This window comes from Protopterus annectens, chromosome 10.part0 (assembly GCF_019279795.1).
Source record: "Protopterus annectens isolate FY-2018-M chromosome 10.part0, PAN1.0, whole genome shotgun sequence".
Lineage (NCBI taxonomy): Eukaryota > Metazoa > Chordata > Ceratodontiformes > Protopteridae > Protopterus > Protopterus annectens.
The window spans coordinates 793,990,600-794,015,351 of NC_056744.1; the positions used below are offsets into that span (position 1 = coordinate 793,990,600).

Consider the following 24,752-nt stretch of genomic DNA (forward strand, 5'->3'; position numbering starts at 1 on the left):
CAGATACTTTACTGTTACAGGATGTGCCCTCTCAGGAGGTAGGCCAGGCTGAGGGCGCTTCTCAGGTAACTGTTCTTCCCTCTCTTCCCAAGGTAGTTAGGCCTCTCCTTCTGTTGCCAAAGCTTCTTTTAGAGGAAGGCCAAGTTCAGCTTCTGTAGGGCTTCTCCTAGCATTTCGGCTCTGTGCCTAAGAAACATATGCTTAAAATGGCAGAAGATTTGATTACTTTGATTAGAGGTTCTATGCCCCACCTGATAAGAGGCCTAGGGTGGAACAGGAGTTTGATAGTTTTGAACAGTGTTCACAGGCTTCAGAGTCTTCTGTGGAAGACTTGCAAGAGTTTCCTACTTATTCTGATTCTGATGTGGATGATTCCACTCCTTCAGCTTCTCCTCCTGAGGATTTTTCATTTTCAGAGACTCTTCACTCCATGAGGGAGCACTTTAAATGGGAAGGCCAAGATTACTCTGACTCCAGAAAAGGCTTAGGGAATTCTTGTTTTGCCCCAGCATAGGCCTTTAGCTATTCCTCCTGTGTTGAATGTGGTGGAGGATGTTTTTGCAGAGGCTTCTCTGAACCCTGATTCCTTGCCTCCTGCTCCTGTTAAGCCTGATAGGTATTATAGGGTGCCCGAAGCTCATAAGTATTTGTTTAAGAGTCCCAGGGCGGACCCAGAAACTGTTTCTCAGGGGCCTAAAGGTGTTAAAGCTTCTGTGGTTAAAAATCCTGTACCCTCTGATAAAGTAGCAAGGGCTTTGGATAGGTGGGGTAAGAAAGTATATACTTCTTCCACTCTAGCCATGAGGGCGTTGAATTGTCAATTTCATATGCTGAAATATCAGAATTATCTCCTTTCACAATTGAAATCTAAGGTGGATGCTTTGGCGGAAGGTATTGAGTGTAAAGAATTGCTGGATTTGGTTCATGTGTCTGAACAAGTGGGTAAGCATTCTTTGCAGTGTGGTTTTGATGCTGTTCAGGCCTCCTCGAGGGTGGCTGCTACTAGTTCTGTTCTTCAGACATGCATGGTTGAAGGATCAGAATTTAGCTGAGCATGTTAAGACCAGGATTTTGGATGCTCCTTTACAGTCTGATGTGTTGTTTGGACCGCCTGTGGAAGCAGTTTTAAAGAAAATGGAGGACAAAGCTAAGTCTATGCAGACTGTTAAAGATTTTGCAGGTGCAGCCTCCAAGTTTAGTAGAAATTGGCCTGCTAAGGGGTGGACATATCCTGCTTATGGTTCCCAGTCTAGGGGTAGGTCTAGACGTGGTAGGGGCAGGGCTCAAGGTTCGTTTAGGCCTAGATCAGACAGTTCACCTGCTCAGACTTCTGGTGAGGGCAGGGGTCAGTCCTTTCGTAAGCAGAACCAATGACCTGCCTTTTCAGCTGCCAGTGGACTCTCGTCTGGCAGCTCCTTTGGGAGGAAGATTGTCTCTTTTCAAAGAAAATTGGGATTTAATCACTCAAGACAGATGGGTACTGGATATCATTCATCACGGGTACAGATTTTATTTCCACACAATGCCCCCTTTCAAAGGCATGCCAGATGTTCCTCCTCCACAAAGAAAAGAGGCTCACAAGCAAGTTTCTCAGTTACTCCAGATAGGGCTATTCAGCCAGTCCCTGTGTCAGAAAGGGGCTTGGATTTTATTCTCGCCTGTTCCTAGTACCAAAGAAGGGGAACACATGGAGACCAATTTTGGATTTATCTATCCTCAACACTTATCTGGACATTCCCAAGTTCAAGATGTTGACGTTACAGCAACTGTTACCTCTGCTGGGCAAGGATCACTGGATGGTAACTTTGGATCTCAAGGAAGCTTACCTTCATGTGCCCATAAGGCTAAGTTGCAGAAAGTATCTGCGGTTTCGAACTGGAGATTTTCATTATCAGTTCTCTGCATTGCCCTTTGGCTTATCTACTGCCCAGAGTATTCACAAAGGTTCTGGCTCCAGTGATAGCTTACTTCAGGCTTCAAGGCATTCAAATTTATCCTTACTTGGACGACTGCCTGATTCTGGCTCAAGAAAAGGAACACCTTCTACAGCATCTGGAATATGTCATAGCAGTGCTAAGATGCCTAGGGTATTCTGTGAACGAAATAAAGTCCAGTCTAGTACCCTCTCAAGACATGTGCTTTCTGGGTGTGAGACTGAATACAGCAGTCCAGATGGCCTTTTAACCCCGGACAAACAAAAGAGTCTGTCACTTTACTTCCATCAACTATCTCTTCAGTCCGTGCTGACTGCAAGGACAGTCCTTCAAGCATTAGGGTTCATGGCATCTTGTATTCTGGTGCTTCCCAATGCCAAACTGCATATGAGGAAGCTGCAATGGTATCTCAAAATGTATGGACACAGCACTGCCAAGATTTGGACACTGTCATTCAAATAATACCTTGCCTTCAAAAGGAATTCTTGTGGTGGGCTCAGGAATGTCACCTAAACAAGGGACTCTCTGTGACCCGCCAGAGGCGAGTCAGGTTTTAACGACAGATGCCTCGGACACTGCTTAGGAGCTCATCTAAATGGAAAGTGGATACAAGACAAGTGGCCTGCCAGACTACAGCATCTACATATCAACATGAAGGAGATGTTAGCAGTCCAGTTTGCATTGATGGCGTTCAAGGAGTTACTTCTTCCAGGGCAGGTGTTGATTCTGACAGACAACACAACTGTCATGTGGTACATCAACAAGCAAGGGGAACACATTCTTATCCTCTATGCAGGCAAGCAATGATTTTATGGGAGACTGCGTTAAGCCTGCAACTGACTCTTCAGGCAAGGTTTCTGCCAGGAGCACAGAACTCCCTAGCAGATGTATTAAGCGGACAAATCATGGATCCCCACGGTGGAAACTGGATCTTCATGTATTTCAGAAATTGACAGTGTCATGGGAACTCCAGACATAGATCTGTTCGCTTCTCCACTAAACCACCAGCTGCCAAAGTATTGCACAAAGGGGTTTCATCACACAGCTTGGAAAGTGGATGCTCTGTCTTTCAGTTGGAAAAACCTTCATGTCTATGCCTTTCCACCTCTACCTCTTCTTCCAAAGGTATTACTAAAGGTCAGACAGGACAGGCCAAGGATGATTTTGATAGCTCCAGATTGGCCTCGGCAACACTGGTACCCACTTCTAAGGAGTCTTGTAAAGAAGCCTCCATGGCCTTTACCTCTGATTCCTCATCTGTTATCTCAGAAGGGCGGTCATCTGCTCAATGTCAAGCTTCAATCTCTTCATCTCACAGCTTGGCATATTCTGTGTTGAAGCATGGTAGGTCTCAGCTTCCTCAACAAGTTTTAAATGTGATTATGGAAGCTAGAAGGCCTAGTACTAGGAGAGTGTACGCAGAAAAATGGAAGAGATTTTTATTTTGGAGTACAGCAAAGAATTTGGAGATTTCAGAGCCTAATTTGAGTGTGGCTCTTCAATATCTTACTGAATTATTGGACAAAGGTTTGTCTTTCTCTTCCATAAAGATTCATGCTGCAGCAATTTCAGCTCACTATGATTGTGACCCACCTTTGTTTTCGCATCCTTTGTTCAAGCAGTTTCTTAGAGGGGCAAAGAATATAAGACCCCCCGTGAGAGCTCCTACTCCTGCTTGGGATCTCAATTTTGTGTTGGAAAAACTTACTCTACAACCTTTTGAGCCTGCAGCTACTGCTGAATTGAAATATTTGTCATGGAAGACTGCTTTTCTGTTGGCTATTACTTCTGCAAGAAGGGTGTCTGAGTTGCAGGCCCTTATGGCAGTAGAGCCCTTTTGATTTTCCATAAGGACAGGGTATCATTACGTACTAATCCTTCCTTTATGCCTAAGGTGGTTTCTAGTGTGGCTTTAAACCAAACTATTCATTTGCCTACGTTTTTGCAGATCCTCAAAATAAAGGGGAAAAGATTTTGCACACTTTAGATGTACACAGGCAATTGCGTTATTATTTGAGCAGGACTAAAGATTTTAGGCAGTCTCAGCAGTTACTTGTTTCTTTTGCTTTAAGTTCACAGGGCAAGCCTGTGTCAAAACAAACTATTTCTAGGTGGATTGGCTTTTGCATTGCATTTTGTTATTCCCATCATGGCAAAGAGGTTCCAGCTGGGATTAGGCCTCATTCCACTAGGGCTACTGCCACTTCAACAGCATTTCTAAGGGGGTGGCAACTAAGGATATTCTGGAAGCAGCTACTTGGAGTTCAGTGCATACTTTCTCTAGGCATTATCACCTGCCTATATACTCTAAGACTAGAGCTGGTTTTGCCACAGCTGTTTTACAAGGCATGTTGTCAGCTCCTGCTACTTTATAATTTGCCAGCCTCCCTTACCTCTGCTTTGGGATTCTACCCAATTGTCAGGACTGCAGCAAGGGAAGACGAAGAACATAGTACAGTTTTGTACCTACCATAAATGTAGATGTTCGAGGATTCCCTTGCTGCAGTCCAATTTACCCTCCCTCCTTCCCTCTGTGTTTCAGGGTGGTTGTGTAGGTGAGTTTACATGCTTATATTTTTGTATATATTACTGTATATATTGTACATGTTTTTGGTGCAGGTTGTTTTGGGACTTGTCTTTTTGGGTCTTCTGACATCTGGGGCAAGAAAAGACTGAGGAAATGACGTCGGTCATGCGCATTAGTACCCTGACGTACTGGCGTCAGTCTAAGGCGCCATGACCGACGTCAGCCTTATACTCTGGTATTCGGGCCGACTGGGACGCGGACTATACCCAATTGTCAGGACTGCAGCAAGGGAATCCTCGAACATCTACATTTATGGTAGGTACAAAACTGTACTTTTCGTGCTTCTTAACCAAGGAGAGGATTGCCCATTCTGTTAGGCAGTAGGTTACTGGTCTCTTTCGAGGGTCTTGTGGAGTCCCTATAGGCAAACTCGATCTGAGGATGGGGGATGTGTAGCAGGGGATTATGGGTAGGGGAGGAGCTAGGAGCTAGGTAAAGCTGCCGGCTTGGATTCGAGGATGGATCCTATACCCACAGTTTGCAGACAAATGAAGTTACCCACTCAGATGGAACATTATGGTGAGTACATAACTTCTTTTTTAGCTTGTTAGACTGAAAAAAAGAAAGACAGACTGCTTCAGTTTAAACATTGTAAAGAAGGTGAAATAACCAGTATGCTAATAGTCAGGAGGTACAAACAAATTTCTTTAACCAGAATCCCAGAAGCAGTCAAAAATAAAAGAGAAATAAGAGAATTTTGAAGGATGCAAGTTTGTCATTTTGTTTTATCCCTTCTGGAAGAGAGTCCCAGCAGGGAAGGGAAATATAGAGAAGATGTTTTCACAGATAGCAAGAGTAAAGGGTGGTCTGTATAGTTAGAGTTGAAATTATGAAGGGAATAAGAAGCACAATTGACAAACAATTTATTGTAAAAGGGTGGGCAGAGTCTTTGAAACAGAAGTTTGAAGGTGAGTGTGCTCTGGAGGAGAGTAGCCCTGTCACTAACTGGTAAACATTTTGCTTTGCTAAGGAGTAAGGTAGTGGGGTTCGTATCTGCTTGAGAGATGATTGAATCTGAGTATTTGATTTTCAGAAGTGAGTAGTGTTGAGAGCTGAACTAAGAAATATGACAGGCAACCCATATTCAAGTCTGGACAGTCGAACATTTGTGGCAATGACTTGCCTGACTTCAACTGTAAGAAGAGGAGGTTTTGTAAGAGTCTCAGCTGTGAATGAGCCTTTATTCAGTGTTTTGACATGTTTATGAAAAGCAAGATGCTGGTCAAATATTAGTCTTGGATATTTTTATTCAATGACATAGGGAAGCAGAGACCTAATGGATCAGTATTGGTAACTGGGGAAGCAGAGACCTAATGGATCAGTATTGGTAACTGGGGTACACCAAAACTTAAAGTGCTGAAAAACAAACCACATTACTGAACTTTCCTTACTGTTGACTGTTGATGTTTTTTTTTTTTTTTTTTTTATGAAGCCAGTTCAATGTAGCAGTAACTCATTCTAAAGTAAATACAGCCAATAACTCATTCTGAAGTAAATACAGACTCTAAAGCCAACTTTAAATACCTTCTCAAATCCCATTTAGCCAGCTCATGGGTATGCTACTGTTCCGACCCAGGCTAAACTACTCACACAATGTGCAGACATGTTGCAACGTGCGTCTTACTCAGAAAAGCTAACCTAGGATGTTATTTGTGTAAGGCTAACACTATCACTGGTGGGTGTTTAATCACACTGCCTTTTTCTGTAGTGTATAGTCTTATTTTAATACACTCATAGTTAAATCCTTTAACTGCATATGACACCAACCTTACATAGTATTAAGTGAACATTTTTCTGGTTTCACTTACTGGGTTTAAAAACTGAGAAGCTATTCAGGCTTAGTATATACAGGCCTGACATAGTTCTTCTACTTCTGTATTCTATTCTTTCTTATCTCAGTGTTTTTTTTTTTACTTCTTTCGTATCTCAGTCTCTTCACTATCATCTGTTTAATTGAATGTATCTTGGCCTACTATATAATGTGCTATGTATTACTATGTATAACTACCACTTAGAATTGTTAATGATAGTGATTTTGAATGTGTTACGACAAACTTTCTTTGTACGTCTACTGCAATTTCATTCTTCCTATTTTGTAATCTTGTACTGCTAATTTGGGAGCTTTTCTCCCCAGCCCTCAGCTGAAAATGGTCAGTCTGCCCAGTTGGACTTTCCCTGTAAGCAAATGTAAAATAAATAGTTTGTTTTGTGGGCCGTGTGAATTCTTATTCTATTTATAGAGGGCAGTGTCATCAACATAGAGAATGTAGTTAATTTGAGGGAGGTCCCAGGGCAAATTGTTTAAGAAAAGAGAAGGGGACCTATAATTGAGCTTTATCAGAGCACCTTTCTAAGTTGTTCCTATTATGCAGTATTTACTAGGTACAAGGAATGTGAAGATATGATCATAGAGATAGCTTTTGAACCACTAGAATACTTCATTTATGTAGCAAGAAGGAACAATCATTTGTATAAAAGGCTTTCCTAAGCTCTAAGCCTTGGTGTGCTATAATTAGGTCTGAAGCCATGTTGCTTATTACTGCGTACATTTTGGAAATGTATTTTCCAATAATCGGTTGTATGTAATTTTTTCAAGAAACCTGATACATAAGTCATCATCTGAGAAAGATGATGTGACTTTTGGTAAGGGGATGATGAGAGTAAGTTTAACGTTGTGCCAAAGTACTATTAGTAAGAGTTAAGTTAGAGAAATGCAAGTGGTCTGCTAAGTAGCTTGCTTCCTAATGTAAAGATGGCAGAATGTATAAAAAGAGAGGTTGATAGGAGCAGTCAGTTTTATCGAAGTTTTTCAACCTAATTTTTAGTAATGGCCTTGAAGTATAGGGGTAGGGTATTGTAGGCACTTGTGCAATGGGGGAATGGAAGTGTAGTTTGAGGATGACTGGCAAATTTAAGGGGGTGTCAGAAGAAGGTTAATGGCTGCTGTTGTGTTTTAATTCTGAGAGCAGTAAAATGGATTGTTTGCAACAGGATGTACACCTGTGGAAGAGACTTGAAGTAGCAGGTTTTTAAAGCACTCCAGAAGTTGGATAGTTACATGGTCAGGAAGCAAAGGCAGTCAGCAAGTGGGCAACCTTTTCATCATCTTTATGCCTAGAAAAATCATTCACCAGTCTGTAAGCCCAATCCATATGGTTCATCATTTGTATGTAGCATATTCTCTTACAAGTTCATAAGCCGCGGTGGTGCAGTGGTAGCGTTGTTGCCTCACAGCAAGAGGTTCTCCCGTTCGATTCTCTGCTGGAGCGCCTTCTGTGTGGAGTCTGCACGTCCACCCCGCGATCGAGTGGCATTCAAAAGACATGCTTAGAATGGGCGTGCCTTCGTTGAAGGTTGGGCATCGAGCTGGCAGCTCGGCACCGTAAAAATCTACTGCCAATCATTAGCAGACCGGAGTTACGCTGTGGTGACCCCTAACTGGGAAAAGCTGAATGAAGAACAACATATTCTCTTACAAGTTCAACAGCAAAACACTAGGGGCACCTGATAGTGCTTAATCTGCCAGAGAGGGAGCCGTAACTGCAAAGTTTTTCAAAAATTTGCCAGCTCAGGTAATTTGTATGGCTTCTGTGTGGACTTTAGTCCAAACGTTTTCTAGGCATTGTAAGCTAGAAGGCAAGTTTAAGAGCTGAGATCATTTCTTAGGATCATAGGAGGTTACTAGGCTGTCAACCTGGAGGTCATTTCAAGCCTAACCGTTTTATCCCAGTGTAATACCATAGATACTCTAGTCAATACCCAGGATTGTATGTAATAATGACTGCCCATGTCCAGGAGGGCTGTGGGTGCTATCCTCGATATGAATTTATGGTGCCCCATCCGCTTGTCCAGATTCCTTTTGAACAGTGTCAGAGGTGCTCTGCTTCACTTGAATTGGCAGCCTACTCCAAAGACACGGCAGTCACTGTGAGACAAATCTGTCCCTCCTGCATATCCTATTCAAATCACAGACCATATTTAGTTCCCTGGCACGAGTAGTTCTAGTCCCATTTGATTTACAGATGTGCAGCAAATTCATTAGGTTTGGGTGGGAGATTGCTCTGTAAGCCAGGCAGAAGTCTCCCCTAAGAAGTCTATATTATACTGAGTATAGTGACAGGGACTTTAGTCCATCTGTGTAAGGCAGGCATGTGCTGGACCTTGATCTTCTTTGTTAGAAACCTCTGAGGTCTGTCCAATTGCTGCAGGCACTTCATGCAGTATATGCCAAAAGGGGGCGTTATACTCAATTATGGGCCTGATTAGTGACTAGTATAGAGGGGTTATAACCTCCTTTGCTCTAGAGGTGATGCCTTTGCTAATCAGGTGTGCTATGTAGAAGGCATTTCTTACTACAGTAGACACATGGTGGTCAAAGTTAAGGTTGCAGTCTACTTGTGATTCCAGATCCCTTACCACTTTGTGGGTACATAGGGTATTATTGCTAATTTGATAGTGTGAAGGGACATTTTTTAACTGAAAGGAATGATGCATTTCTTTGCATTTAGTTTGAGACCGTGACTAAGACACCAGTCTTGGGCTCTTGTAAGATCCTCCTGAAGTATACTGACATCATTTAGGGATTCGATAATTGCACCCAGTTTGCAGTCGTCTGCAAAATTGGCCAGCCACAGCCCCTTAGTTTTAGCCTGAACTTCTCAGAAGTATATACCAAACAGTAGGAGTCCCAGCACTGACCCTTGTGACACCCAGCTGGTGACAGGTCTGCTGGTTGGTGTGGAGTGACCCACTTTGATAGTGTGTGACTGGTTTGTGAGCCAGTTGACAGCCCATCTTACAAAGGGTTTACTTTCACTTTGCTAAGTTTATCTGTAATGCCTGAGTGTGGGATTGTGTCAAAGGCCTTGACCAAGCTGAGGTGTGCTGTGTGCACAGATCTGCCCTCATCAGTGGCACTGGTCACATTTTCAAAGTAATCCACCAGGTGCAACAGGCAGGATCTGCCCTTGACGAAGCCAAATTGGGTTGGATCCAGGGTTTGGAAGTTGCCTGTGTCTGTAATTATGAGGTCCATGATGATGTGTTCCATGGCCTTACAGATGAAACTGGTCAGACTTGGAGGTCTGTAATTCCCCAGGTCTGTTGCTAAGCCACCTTTGTGGAGGAGAATAACCGTTGCTGTTCTCCATTCCACTGGAACAGCCTGTGGTTAGGCTGTGATTTGAATAGTATACTTAATGGTGATACTAGTTCATGTTTAGTTTATGTAGAAGACAGACTGGGATGCCGTGTGGTCCCGCAGAGACTGTTTTTTTTGCCTTTGACAAGGCTTTAATGACTTGCTCTTCAGATATGTAGGGTGGGGCGGAAGTTGAGTGGGCAAGGTTTGTGATAAGTTTGGTGGGGATAAGGGAATAAAATTTTCACCAACTCTGTCTGCCAGCAGGTGTGCTCTTGGTCACTAGCTTGGCATATGCTTGTGTCCTACCTTTTTGCTTCATATGTAGCTGTAAAAGGCCTTATGGTTATCCTTGGCTGTGATTGTTTTCCTCAAAGTTACCCTTAGAGGATTTGATATGTCTTATTTGCCCTGTTGAGGCTGAGCAGGGTGCTTTTCCATTGTTGGGTCCTTGCCTTAGTTTTCCTAGACAGCAACATTTTGTGTTTGTTGTAAAGTTTTTACTTGGGGCTTTGGCTTTCATTTTGTCTGGAACAGCTGAGTCTGTGCACTTATACAAGTGATTGTACAGGACTTTAGTATAAGCTGTCGTGTAGTTATGACCAGAGTATTTGGCACTATTTGAGTTGACTCCAGTTTGGTCAAGTAGGCCTTATGTGCCTCGTGATTCATGGAGGGAGATCTATAACTAGCTGTGACTTGAATGGAAGTCTTACCCATAGTAATCTGAACTTGGAGTAACTCCATGGAGTTGTCCTGTCTAACTAGTCAGGAGGTGAATTTATCTCTAATATAGATAGAAACACCACCTCCTTTGGTTCTAACATGTTCATTTTACAGTCTGAAGGTGTGGAAGGCATTGTAGCCTTCCAAGGCTGGGGTACTCTCTGAGGCCTTGAACCAGGTTTCTGTAACTGCACAGACATCTACATCCGCCCGTGACAGGAGTGCTTCCAGGGGGTGCAGTTTTTGGTTTAAGCTCCTAGCGTTTAGCAACATAACCCTTATTTTGTTATGACTGGCAGTTTTCACATCGGCAATTTTGTTTTTAAGACCTTGCCTAAAAAAGGCACTATGGGGGGAGGTTAGAGCCTTTGTTAGCAGCCAAAAGCCTAGTGGTGCCAGGTGCCGACTGTCTCTGGCAAAGCGACAAGGTTTGTCAACCATGTCGTGCAAGGCTGACAGAAACTGGATTCCCTTGAATGACACCAAAAACTAAGCCAATTATTGAAATTGATAATTTTTTGTGTAAACTGTGGCATCTTTCTAGGTGAGTGTAATATGCTGCTCAACACTAGAGACATACCTGTCTGGGACACATACTCAAAGAGCTCAGTAATGTCTCTCCATATAGTGAGGTACATCTTTGGTCATTCACTCCAGCATGAGCTATGACAGAGTCATAATGGTAGTTGCCAAGAGACCCGAGTGCATGCAAGATCTGACAAATCCTGGTACTGGACAAGCAGCTGACCGTGACTTTCTCCTCATCTAACCTGGGGAGTGGGGACATCCATGTGTCTCACTATAGAGTCTCTCCAGTGACAAGAACATTTGGTTTGAGTGTTACACCTTAAAAGCTTAGTAGGTGAGACAGTGGTGTTGCTGTGTGTCTTGAGTGCTGTGAGAATTGTGTTAGTTGTAGCAATCGTGTTTTGGAGCTCTGTGGTATTTTTGGTAAGTTTTTTGAGAGAACCTCTGTGTATGTTGATTTATTTGTTGGATGCATACGAGTAGTGGTGGGTGAGTTGGCAACCTCTTTAGTGTTGCTGTTTCGAGTGCTAGAGAGCAGGCTTTCAAGATTCTTGATGATGTATCTCTTGCAATCTGTACTAGAGTGTTATTATTGGAGGGTTGTCAGTGTACATGACGCAGTTGCTACACTGCCTCAGGAGACCCAAGTCAACAAGGCTGGCAGGAGAAACAAAGGTAGTCCAACTGTCCATAATGCTAGGTTTGAAGAACTGTTATCACAAGGGGGTGCTTTCAGGACTGGTCTAGGAGGTGCTTTGTATATGGGTGTTTCTAACTGGGTTTTTGGTTGGTGGTTTAACAGGTCATAGGTCCCTAGCAATACTACTTAGACCAGAAATGTACTAAAGATGAGAACTACATTAATGTTCTACAACTGTATCTAAGGGAAAATTGTTGAAATTAAATATCTGGTTATGGGACACAATTGCGCAGCAGTGGACAGTGCTGCGCAAACGAGCAGAAACCTGCCCAAACTCTGGGCTTAAATACCAGAAGCTAAAAACTTAAAAAAAATATAAAAAGTTCAAAAGAAGCAATGAGGATGTTTACTCCAAGCACTAGACCAATCAGCCTTCACCAGACAGGTTCCAGTCAGCACAGTTCTCTCACAAGGGTGCAGAAGGGACCCTTCAAACCAAAGGTGGCTTGGACAATGTGCTCAGAATATAACAAGCACTACAAACCGACCCAGATGCAGTAAACCTGTATCTGGACTATGCTACAGCTGCTAGCTACACTAATTTAGTCAGGGAACACTGAAAAATGATATAAACAGTAGAACACCCCCTGTGAGAGACTGAAAATGTTTTAAACAGCAGAAAAATAGCAAGGAGACACTAAATCTTTTAAAAAGTAAACAAATCAGTTATTTAAAACACTGCTTGGTGGGAAAACAGAACAAACAAGACAGATGCTTAGCAAACCATGAAAAGTAGCAAACATTACTTTGCTGTCAGTGAAAATAGCAAAAAAAAAATTGCAAATAGTGAAAACAGCACAGTAAGGTATACAAATGCAGTACCAACTGTGCAGTTTACTTTACAGTATTAAATGAACAGAACACAATAAAAGTGCAGTAAAGAGTATAATCAAGCAAAAAAACAGGCAACTTATGTTTTTTGAGAGGCTCAGAAGCCTTTAGTAGTCTGGAATCTCAGCTTAGAGTTGTGGCTGGTAGCCCACCTCAGTTCAGCTCTGTTAAAACAAACAGAAACTTGCTCAGACTTTCGGCTTAAGTACCAGAAGCTAAAAACTTTAAAAATAAAAAAAAAACTTTTAAAAAAGTTCAAAAGAACCAATGTGGGTGCTTACTCCAAGCCCTATACCAGTCACCCTTCACCAGTCACCCTTCACCAGATGAGTCCCAGTCACGACATTTCTCTTCACTGCTTTCATTCAGTATTTTTTCAGTTTCTCTAGTACTTTCCATTGAGTAAGGAATTCTGCTGCAAAAATATCCATACAATGAATGTATTAATAGCTGTGGGAGCAGCTGAACAGAACTACAGATGATGGAAGAGCATATCATCACTATAGTATAAGCCTTCAGTCTCCAACCTATGTGTTCATTTCTTGGCTATGGTTAGCTAGATCAGTGAGGACTGGGTCCTAGCCGTTCATCCTGGGACATCGCCAGTAATCTTTTGCAGTTGTGCTGTTCGGTATTGCTGTAACTACTAGGAAAGCAACTAAGACCAGACTCCTCTGGGGTTTTACAGACTGAGGACTCTGGGAGTTCTTTTGCTCGTGTAGTGAGGGCACACTCCTAAATGCTCTTAATGAACTGAAAGATGGTGCTGGTGCCTCCAGCTTTTGTTTTTTTTTTTAAAGTCTCTGTTGTAGTATTCATAACATGCAAGAGTCAGACACAGACTGACATTTGCCCAATTAGCCTGAATCTCAGAGCTCTTCATACATTGCATTAGGGTGCAGACTTGACATCTTTTTCCTCAGGGACTAACCATCTTCAGTTTTCTATGCAAGTCCTGATATCACTGGGTCAGGCCTGAGACACCAGAGGTTCTGCTAAGAATTTCCATAAGACAAGTGCCTATTAGGGGAAATGTTATTGTGCTTTAATAATTTATGTTCTGATTTCTTTGTTTTGAGTTTGCCAATAAAACTTTTTGGTGACCTTCTACAGGTCCTGAGATGTTCCTCATCTGGTCTTTAAAAGCCATCCGTAATCCAGGCATGAAATTGTATATAAAGATTCTCATTGTTAAGTGACTTTTTGTTTGGGAGAGTCCCACTCATCAGTTTGCCAGATCCATGCAGGATTTTGCAGGAAAAACAGTAAAAGTAGGGAAGACTCACTAAAAGTTTAGTTGACACAGAAAAAATTCAACATGCTACAGGCATTCAGGTAGTAGTCTACCTTGTTGGGTGAACCTTGACTCATGAAGGATCACAAAATGGATTGCCATCATAAAGAAATTGGGGAAAGGGTACCATTAACAAAGACACTTAAGGAGGACAACATTGTTATAACTGCATCACATAGGGACAAGGACACACCAGTCAGACAGTCAAGTTTTCTGGTCTGTGGTAGAGCTGTCTGCTGACCTTTGTCTGATCTTCTTGGAGGCAGACATGCAGGTAATTGCATTCTCCTACACTGAACACCATGAGGAAGAAGCACTACACTTTTTCTTAAAAATGGCCTATCTGTGACCACAGACTATGATGTTTTCTTAAGTCTATAACAAGAGGGCACAGCAAAGATAGGAAAAATTAACACTTTTTTGGATTGTGTAGGTATGTAAAAAGCACTGTTTGATGCCAAGAAGAGTGTGCTACCCTGCACAGCTGATTCCTATGGTACCACCACGCCCCTAGAAAGTAAGCAAGTGTCCACTTTGTGATCATTCAAGATTTAAAACTGTCAAGGAACTGTGCATCTTAGCATATCAAAAAGAAGAGAAACTTCTCAAATATCACAGATTCCAGTTTCTTATCCACTGAGAATAAAAAAGAGAATATAGTCTGCACATTCCAAGGGGCCTTTCATTGGGTTGTTACTGAGATTGAGAGACTGTCTCATCAGGGTCCTTGTAAAATGACAGTATTCCTTGGAGATGCCTTTGCAAGAATGAGGGAACAATTTAAATAGCAACGAAGGAGCTGTCCAGTAACAAAAAGAAATGCACTGACATTTTTGGTGTGATGTGTTGTGTGTGTGATGTGTTGTGTGTCCATGACAGTCTTTTCAGTATCTGAGAATTTTGAAGATGCTTTCTTAGTGGTCTCATTACAGCCTCCTTTTGGAAGCACTTAAGGTCTGCCTCCTTTTCCCATGAAACTGCATAGTTCTTTTTCTTGCTGGAGGCACGATTAATAAGCTAACTCTATGCTCAAACACATTCCTATATGAAAGGCAAAGCAGGGTTGTAGATAGTCTGTAAAAAGTTATACTTTGGCTATTCTGCCATTTAAAACATTACATTGCCAGGTACAGATTAAGTACCACTGTGGAATATTGCTTCAAATTGCAGACTTATCCATGAAAATTCAAGGTAAATTACTGAAATATCAGAGCTTGAAACTTCTCCAAAGGTGATGGGAAATATGCGGTCAAGCTTCTAGAATGAATGCTTCTGAATCAGCCATCAGATGCCATCAATGGCTTAGGGTCAAGCATTATCTGAGGACATTGCGGGAGAGCTTTCTTTTGAATACCTCTTAGAGGTATCGTTTTTTTGGGAAACCTTCACAGAAAGAAAAGGATGAAAAAGACAAGGTCGTGCTGACCATGAAGCTGACTTTTAACACCCCACCACCACTACCAAGTTCTTCGGTGTAATAGAAATTGCCCTTCCAAGACTGGCAGTTTTTTCATGTGCCAGTCAAGGGGGCATCAGTTAAGAAAAGGAGATCGGAGGACCAACAAACGTGATATAAAACAGAGAGGCAGTTGCATAGCTTTCAACTTGCCAGATTTTTGTGTCATATTTTTGATTATTTCCTCAAAGTTATTTATTTATTTTTTTGGCAAATCAATGAGGAATGAAGTCACTAAATAGTGACAGTCATTTGAGTTTCAGATTTCATCTCCTTCAGAAAATGCATGCTAACACAAATCCCTGTTACTGTAACAATTTTCTAAGTTTATAAGAGCAGTATTCAAAATCTGTTCTTATTTTTGGCCCTTTGTTCAGATTTTCTGGGCTAGAAGGTTGAGTGGTATGAACTTTGGTATTGGTTTAGCCACTCCCTCTGAACAGTCCTAAATCAGAGTCCCTCGCTGTAAATCTGTACTACCATGTCAGCAACACTGGGTGGAGTGACAGATACCTAACCCACTGTATACCCCATCTCTGGAACAGGTTGCCCTTGCCTATCGAGCAGTACTTTCGTAGCAACCTTTAATACTAGTCTGGATGACTGGATGGGTACTTGCAAAATTTCACTGAGTATATGTGAAGAATGTCTACATAACTGGGGGACAGTACTGGGTGATGTAGCTGAGCTGAATTGTCTCTTTTGGCTGTAAGCTTAGGAATAAACTGTGAAATGCCATTGCACTCCCCCCATTCTCTTACACGTTACTCATTTGGGAGGCAGATTATCTTCACCTTAGTCTCTGTCAAGTAGCTCAATGTTAGACTGCTGGGGGTACAGCATCTTTAAGAAAGGGTAAAGTTTAAAATTTTAGTACATCTCACACTTCTTGGTGCATGTCTCCACACCAGAAAAAATCAGCCAGGTCTATCCTGCTGTAGTTTATAGATCAAAGAGCAATAGAACCAGTGCTACAGTTGAAAGAAGCTGTAAGAAGTTACCAGTCCTGTCTGATTTTAGTCGCAGAAAGAGAGAAACAATGGAGACCAGTTCTGGACCTATCCAGACTCATCCTTTTCATACGAGTACCCAAATTAAAGATGTTCACCATGCAGCCTTTAACTGTAAGGAGGGCTGTTTCAGTATTTTGCCTCGTTCTAAATCCAGTCTGACAAGAACTGAACAGACTGTGAATACAGCTGCACCTCCCAAGTGTTACTTTCAGTAAAAGAGTTTTGAGATTGGATGATTGTTCCACATATTTCTCCGATTGAGTTGGTTTGCTCAGTATTTTAAGTAACAGCAACCTACTTTAAACAAGATGGAAAAAAAACATGGTATGGGAAAAAAAAACTAATAGTGCAGGAAGTAATTTTGCAAAGAGTTTCAAGCCAGATTATAAATACCCTTGTGGGCTTTGAGTCCATTTGGTAAAAGGGATGTAAAGATAGTTGTTAAGGTCTGTTTCAAGACCACTTAGATTATGACTTATTCAGGCCCTTTGGATGAGTGAAATTGTGAAATGAATAATTGGTTGCTGTTAATTTAGCATTGACATATGGTAACAAAAGAATTTGGTTGGGTTCATATGTAAGTAGTAGGCTAGCTGCCCTTGCGGGCCATTTTAAGCCTAGCTAATTTCCCTTTTTTTTTGTGCTCGTGAAAGATCTTACTAAACTGTCTGTGGAATGTGCTAATGGTGAAATGTGTTTGCCTATAGCAGCTTGCTGACAGCCCCCTGTTTTTTTTAGAAAAGGTATCCTTTCTAATTCTTTTTAAACTTTTAGGATGTTGCCCAGAGTTGACCCTATTCAGCCACTTTTTGGCATTCCTTGTCTTCTTGGAAACTTTTTCCCCCCACCTGTGTTCACAACAAAAGTGCAACAGCTACCAGAGTGAGCTTTTGGAGTACAGGTTTGTTTGCTTGCACAGCCATGATGTAGACCTGATTGTCAGTAGAAGATCCATGGATGAAAATAATATATTTTCCTTTAGGCTTTTTTGTGTTACTTAATTCCATTTTTCCTTACCTTGTAGGTTGGCAAATGGTTTCAGGCAATGTTCGTGTACCTCAAGCAACTGCCTCGTTATCTCATTCCTTGCTACTTTGATGCTATATTGGTTGGAGCATACACAACTTTCCTTGATCAGGCCTGGAGTCAGATGTCAAGGTATATCTAGCTGTAATATAGGAGTAATGATGTTACATTTAGGCTAAGTTGTAAGTGCTAGAGAAATGCATTTGAGCAATATGATACAAGAGTCTTTTGGGTATTGTGTAAAGAGTCTTTTGGGTGTTGTACTTAAGCTAGGTGTCTGTGCATGATGTGAAATATTAGATAGGCTACTAAGTTCAGTAGCTCAGAAACACTATTCAATACTATATTTTAATAAGTCATTTAAAAAGACTCAGTTTTGCAAAACAAGAACTAAGTTGGAGAATGCACAAAATAAGTATGCTGAAGAATGCATTAAAATGCATGTGTAGAAAAGTGCTGTTTGTATTTCCATGTTTGTCCACAGAAATAAATATGGAAGATATAATCAAAGTTTTTTCCCAGTGCCCAAACACAACCTTACAGTCCAGTTCATCATCTTTCTTTCTATCTTGTGGTTTTCCCCAAGTTCCATAAAAATTACAGTAATTCCTGTTGGTCAGAAGTCCCATACCATCACTATCCGTAACTGCTTAGTTTAATATTTTCACTGTTGTCATAGCAGTGATTATTTTGTAGGGCAAGAAAGCATGTGATGTAATAGTTGATATAGAAAAAAATGCAAGCATTATGCATGCATCTGTGCATACTTAGGTGTCTTCAGAGGCTTCTCTAACCCCAGAGAAGGCCCATAGAAAAGATTATCATTTTAAGGAAGTCCACAGAGAGGGGGAGAGAGAGCGAAAGAGAGAGAGAGGACCCTTAAAAAGGATGCTAGAGTACAGAATTGCTCTCTTTTCATCTCATTGAAGCTTTAACCAGTTAGACAGTTACCCATTATCCTTTGGCACCTGTCTCTTATGCCAGCCTTTATTTGGCCCATCTGGAGACTGACCTACAGTCAGCTGCTATCACGTCCTACCAGTCCAAGTGCAATGAGACTGGCTGTCTTGAGGTGGTGTTCAGGCAGACTACTAACTTCCATCCAGAGTGGATAAGGTTTTCGGAGAGGTCTGACTCTAGGACCACCAGATTCCAGATCAGACCAGCAAGGTGAGAAAAGTGACTGAAAAGCCTGTGTGAGGAACTGTCTACCCCCAAATCTGTATGTTATGTTCTACAAATCATGTTCTACAGAGTCAGACTCCACCATCACCAGTAACCTGTCTGCTATCATCATTCCTGGCTTTGCAGGATGTTTAGAAATTAACAGAAGAGCTTTTTATTCAGTGACAGCCTTCCAGTGCCCCAAGTTAGGAATCTCTTACAAATACCAGATTGAAAGATAGGATATTAATAAGAAGAATGCATTTTGAGAAGGCAAAATTGTGATGTTAATAAGAAGAATGCATTTTGAGAAGGCAAAATTGTAAGTGAAGAAGGACAAGGTGGGCAGAACTATGACAAGCAGCTCAGCAAGCCCTTTGAACTAGTCAGTCCTATCTGAGGCACCCCTTTGTAAGCCATATCTGGCCCTTTCCTTCACCATCACAAAACTTTTGCCTGGAGAGAATCTTGAATCACTTTTGGGAATGCTGGGCAAGCATTACATCGGGCAGCATGGTATTGAGTATTCTCATGCAGGTATGCAAGATAGACTTCAAATCTGTCCTGACCTGTATGAGCATGTCTTACATTCCAGAGGACCAGTTGGAATCCGTCCTTTGTCCGTTTGTTAGCTTAAGAAGCAAGTGAGGTCATCGCTAGTGGAAAAGTTTTATTCCCAGCTGTTTCTGGTATCCAGAAAAGATGAGCCTTGGAGACCGGTTTTGAATTTCTCAAAGCTGAACCTATTTAATATTCCAGAAATGAGAATGCTTGCCTTTAAGACTTTTCTGCCCCTACAATTGCCCGGGGCATTACCAGCAGTACTGGATCTGAAGGATCAATGTCTTCACTTTCTAATTTCTGTGGAACACAGGAATCATCTTTCTTCTTCATTTTCATTTTTCTTCCAGTCATTGATCATTATAGCAATAACCCACGCCTGGGTGTGGGTAATGCGGGATTTACCCACGGTTGGCGTGGTTTGGTCCCGAGGGACCAAACAAAGACAACCGTGGGTAAATCCCGCATTACCCACACCCAGAAGTGGGTTATTGCTATTATACTATGACATTATTTAAGAAAAGAAACAATTACTTTTCTTAAATAATGGCATTGTATAATGCCTCTTTGCTGCCCTTCCGCAGCTGTCTGGCATCTGCAGCAGTTCTGATGTATTGCGCATTTCTATGCAGTACATCAGAGCTGTGGCCAAAAGCAACGGAGAAAGCAAGATCTCCGTTGCTTTTTTTACTGTTTCGCTATGTTAAATGGGTTTAACATAGCGAGACAGCTTTAAAATAAGCAACGGAGATCCGTTGCTTATTTTAAAGCTGTTTCGCTATGTTAAACCCATTTAACATAGAGAGACTGCTTTAAAAAAAAAGCAATGGAGAAAGCAAGATCTCCGTTGCTTTTTACACACTGTGTTGCTATGTTAAAGGAGTTTAACATAGTGAGACAGCTTTAAAAAAGCAACGGAGATCTCCGTTGCTTTTTTAAACCTGTGTCGCTATGTTAAACTCTTTTAACATAGTGAGACAGTGTTTTAAAAAAAGACTTATACTAATGGAAAAAGTCCGGGCGATCGGACCTTTTTCCATTAGTATAAGTCGATTTACAACGTGCACGCTGGCCAATCAGCGTGCACATTTTGGAATATTAATGGGGGGGTCATGGTATAATTTGGCATAGTAGTTGGTTGGTGGCTTTTAACACACATGACCATGTTCAGAATGAAGGCACCTAGATCAAATTGTGTCTAGCATTGCAAAGGATATGAGAGAGAAGCTAGATGGCCTAGTATAGGAAAGTAATACTTAGCAAAATGGAACAGATTTATCCTCTAATGCCAGAGAATAGGCCTATACCCTAAACAGGTACTGATGTCTTTCCGTTATCACTGTTGCATTTTTCTTTAACTCTTGTGTCTTCTGCCAAGGATAGCCCAAGATCCAGCCAGTGTATCAAAGTCTTTATTACCGAGTAGTGTCATGTGTTGGACATATACTCCCTGTGCAAGTATAGGGCATAAAGATGATGTATGAACATTGCCAATCCAAAGCATCATTGCCGGCAGTCCAAACACCATTATCGTATGTCGGTCTGAACTTCGTTTACTTTGCTGGTTTTAATGACACTGTGTCTTCAAGATTCTATTTGCAGCATCCCCAAAAGGGCAGAGGGCCCTGAGTCCTCTGAGGAGAATTTGGACTCTGATGCTGACTCTTTAGCTTACTCCTCTCAGTTGCCTTCTCCTTTGGACTATGGGTCAAAGGAGGAGGAAGAATTTGTCAGTCCAGATTCTCCTTTGATGGAACTATTTTTGGGGAGACGGTCCTGCTTTGATGGAATATTTCAAATGGGATTGCTCCCAAGTGTCAGACATCCAGAAGAGGTATTGTGAGTTGTTACAGATGGACTGTCCTAAATCTTCTGCTGTCCCTCCTGTGTTGGCTGCCCGTATTGCACATGTGGCAAACACAAGGCCCGTGGGCCAAATCTGGCCTGCCCGGACGTTTTATGTGGCCTGCAATGAGGGATGCACTGGTGGTGGCGAGGAGAATCATCGGCAGCCGGCCGGGAGGCACGCTGTGGCAGCATCATCCCTGTGTGCCCCAGTGCAGCCCCTGCAGGGAGAACCTCTGCCCAAGGCCAACATCCATGAATTTAGCAATCACTTCCAAAATGTCCAAGAGAAAAGTTGATGCAGAAGGGAGACAATTTAATGAAAGATGGGAAAGTGAATGTATGTTCATACTTCGCGAAGACAAACCAGTGTGTATTTTGTATTGTGAGGCTGTGTCAGTGATGGAGTACAATATACGTTGGCATTTTGACACCAAACATCGTACTAAGTATGCTAAGTATACCCTTCACGAAAGACATAAAATTGTCCAAGAATTAAAAGGCAGACTGCAATCACAGCAGAACATGTTTACTAAAGCTACAGCCAAAAATGATGCAGCAGTGAAAGGTAGCTATATTGTGGCTGAAAAAATTGCCCAAGCTTCAAGGTGTTTTTCACAGGGTGATTTTTTGAAGCAATGCATGCTAAAAGTGTGTGAGCAAGTGTGCCCTGACCAGATGCAGACTTTTCAAAATGTCAGTTTGTCAAGAAATACCATTGCAGATAGAGTTCGAGATCTTGCAGGAAATCCAACAACACAGCTGGCTGAAGAGGCATGCAGTTATCTAGCTTTTTCATTAGCTGTCGATGAAAGCACAAGCAATACTGATGCAGCACAGTTATCCATCTTTATACGAGCCTTGAAGATGAACCTCTCTGTCACTGAGGAACTCTTGGGTGTAGCAGCAATGCATGGGACGACAACAGGGAAGGACATTTTTGAGGTGGTGGTGAAGTCCATAAATAATATTAAATTACCCTGGGAAAAGTTGGTAGGGCTAACTACCGATGGGGCACCTGCAATGTGTGGAGGAAAAAAGGCTTGATTAGACTAATGAAGGATGCTAAATAATGGCTGTCACACACATCGGATTATCTATCATTGCATTATACATCAAGAAGCTGTGTGGTAAGGTTCTGGAAATGGATAATATAATAACCACAGTCACAAAAACAGTAAAATTTATATGGACTTGTGGCCTGAATCATCACCAGTTCCAGCTGTTTTTACAGGAGGTAGGTGCAGAGCATGGAGACGTGCCATACCACACAGTAGTAAGGTGGATGAGCAGGAGCAAAGTCCTCAAACGATTGTTTGAGCTCGGGGAACAAATCACTGTTTTCATGCAAAGTAAGGGAAAGCCCTTGCCTGACCTGTCAGATCCAATCTGGCTTTGTGATTTTGCTATGATGTGTGATTTAACAGAGCATCTCACCCAACTGAATCAGAGGCTGCATAGATACAAACAAGTCATCACGAAGATGTCTGCTATGATCACAGCATTCCAGCGTAAACTTCTCTTATGGAAGTCCCAACTAGAACAGGACAATCTTGCCCACTTTCCTGTTTGTTGGCCTCCTTATCCAGTGCTTTTCCTTGTGCTCTGTTGGCTACTAAAGTGAGCCGGTTAATTGATGAGTTTGATCGGCACTTCTCTGACTTCAGAGCACAGCACTGTGGCTTTGACATCTTTGCCAGTCCTTTCACAGCCAACATCAACAGTGTGCCCCATCACCTTCAGATGGAGTTAATAGAGCTTCAAACTGATAGTGGCCTGAAAGCAAAGTTCCAGGATGTCACGATAGAGGACTTTTACCGTCTACTGCCCCCTGACTTGATGCAACAGCTGCGACTTCATGCTGCCCGTGTTATGTCCATGTTTGGGAGCACCTATCGTGCGAACATATGTTTTCAATAATGAATCTAAACAAGAACATGCACAGATCACGCATCACCGGTGAAAACCTCCACACTGTTTTGCGGGTTGCCGCAGCACAAGACATAAAACCAGACATTGACTCACTGACCAGGGGAAAACAGTCTCAGACATCTGGCCAGAAAACAAATAGGTAAGCAATTTTAAAACCTAAATTTCAATGTATTAAAAAAGTTTTTTTTTACTTTTTTGCTTAGTTTGTTTTGTGCTTGTTGTTATTTTCAGAACATCATTAATGCACCTTGCTAAGGCACACAGTGTTGGCGCTGATGGAATTCAGTGCTCTGTGCACTGATTAATGCACCAGGATGGCGTGAGATATGGTCTCTCAGGATGATGAAGGATCTTTACTTCTACTAGTCTTAGTAGAATCTACTATATCTTAATAAATAATTTTGGCCCGCGACTTAGCCCATGTTTTTTTTTTATTTCGGCCCCTTATGTGATTGAGTTTGACACCCCTGCCGTATTGGATACCTTCTCTGCTTTTCCCTGTCATCCGACTCCCAAGCTCCAGCTCCTAGAACTCTGGCAGGTTATATAAGGTACTGGATGCCTGCAAGTTCTTACACAAATGCATTTGATCCATTGGTGATTTCTTTGACTACTGATAAGCCTTATAAGCTGTTGCCCTCTTCTGAGCTCCTTCTTCAAATAACAATTGTAGAGCTATGGAGAGGACTGATAAGAAAGTATACAGTTTTGCTACTTTAGATTTTAAGGCTACCAAACTCATATAACAAGATACATTTTCTCTTTCCCAGATTGGGAAGATTCTGTGATGCACCTGACTCTGAAGGCATCACCTCAGCTGTCTCCTTGCTAGACTCCACATCTCAAGTTGCCCGTCACTGTATAAAATGCAGCTATGATTAAGCTGATGCTTCCTGTAGGACTGCTGCCTCTGGCTCTGTGATAAGGCTTTATTCCTGGCTTTGCTTTCAAGCTTGTCCAGATGATATCAGAGCAAAAGTTCAGGATATACCTCTAGATAACCAAAGTTTGTTTGGCACTGCTGTGGCAGAGCTCTTTAAGATCTTGCAGGATCAGGGTAAGCTCATGAAAGATTTGAAGCATGTCTTTGTTTCTCCCATTCTCAAGTTTCAAAGAAGCTGCCTTAGTAAGGCTGTCTTTTAGCATTGAGTGCCTAGACAGTCTTCCAAGGGAAGAAGACTCCTAAGCATGCCTTTTTTTTTTTTTTTGATAAACCTACACAAACATTTAAGCCCCCAAAAACAAATCTGCAGCTATCTGACTTCTGCCCTCACTTCCTGTCAGCCAGGTTCCCTTGTTCCTCGGGCTTTCCCGGTCTCTCTCACTTTGGCAAAGGATCACCCTAGACTCTTGGGTTATCTGTTGTCCAGCAGGGTTACTTTATGGCCTGGAAAACCCTTCCCTCCTTCTCCAGTATCCTGCCAGCCTCCTGCAAAACAGCTTCATTTTCCAAGGGTATTGTAGGGTCTGTTAGACCAGGGTACCATTCAGCCAGTTCCACAGACAGAGGTTTAGGGTTTTATTTCAGAATGTTTCTGTTCTCCAGGAAAGAGGGATCTTGGAGACTTGTCCTGGATCTTTTCTCATACTGCCATCCTTCTGGATACTTTCTCTTCAGACTGTGTTTCCTCTGTTGCCTCCACAGGCCTTTCTAGTTTCCCTGGAACTAAAAGACCCCTAGCTTCATATTCCTGTTCACCCCCTGTTCAGGAAATTGTTATGTTTCTTTGTTTCTTCCTCTTATTTTCAGTTCTCTACTGTACCCTTTGAGCTTTCAACAGCCCCAAGGGTATTCACCAAATGCCTAACTCCAGTAGTCACCTTTTGCAGACTTCAGGGCATTCAGATATTTTCCTGTCTGGATGATCTCTTGCTTCAGGCCATATCCCAAACCAAGATAGTGTGAGGTCTTCATTTTACTTGGCTTCTGTTGCATAGCCTGGGGTTCACTGTCAAACTTCAGAAGTCAATGTTGACTCAGTTTCAAGATCACACTTTTCTAGGCTGGAGGATTC

At 42.0% G+C, this 24,752-nt stretch overlaps 1 protein-coding gene across 4 annotated transcripts in view; it reads left to right on the forward strand.

Moving 5' to 3' along the window:
* AGL (amylo-alpha-1, 6-glucosidase, 4-alpha-glucanotransferase) overlaps window positions 1-24,752 on the forward strand; it is a 1,248,201-nt gene that overhangs the window by 778,425 nt on the left and 445,024 nt on the right. For all 4 annotated transcript variants that reach the window (XM_044085615.1, XM_044085617.1, XM_044085614.1 and 1 more), the window contains exon 23: window positions 17,234-17,367. In XM_044085615.1, coding sequence (XP_043941550.1) covers window positions 17,234-17,367 — 134 coding nt within the window. The remainder of the gene's footprint in view (window positions 1-17,233; window positions 17,368-24,752) is intronic.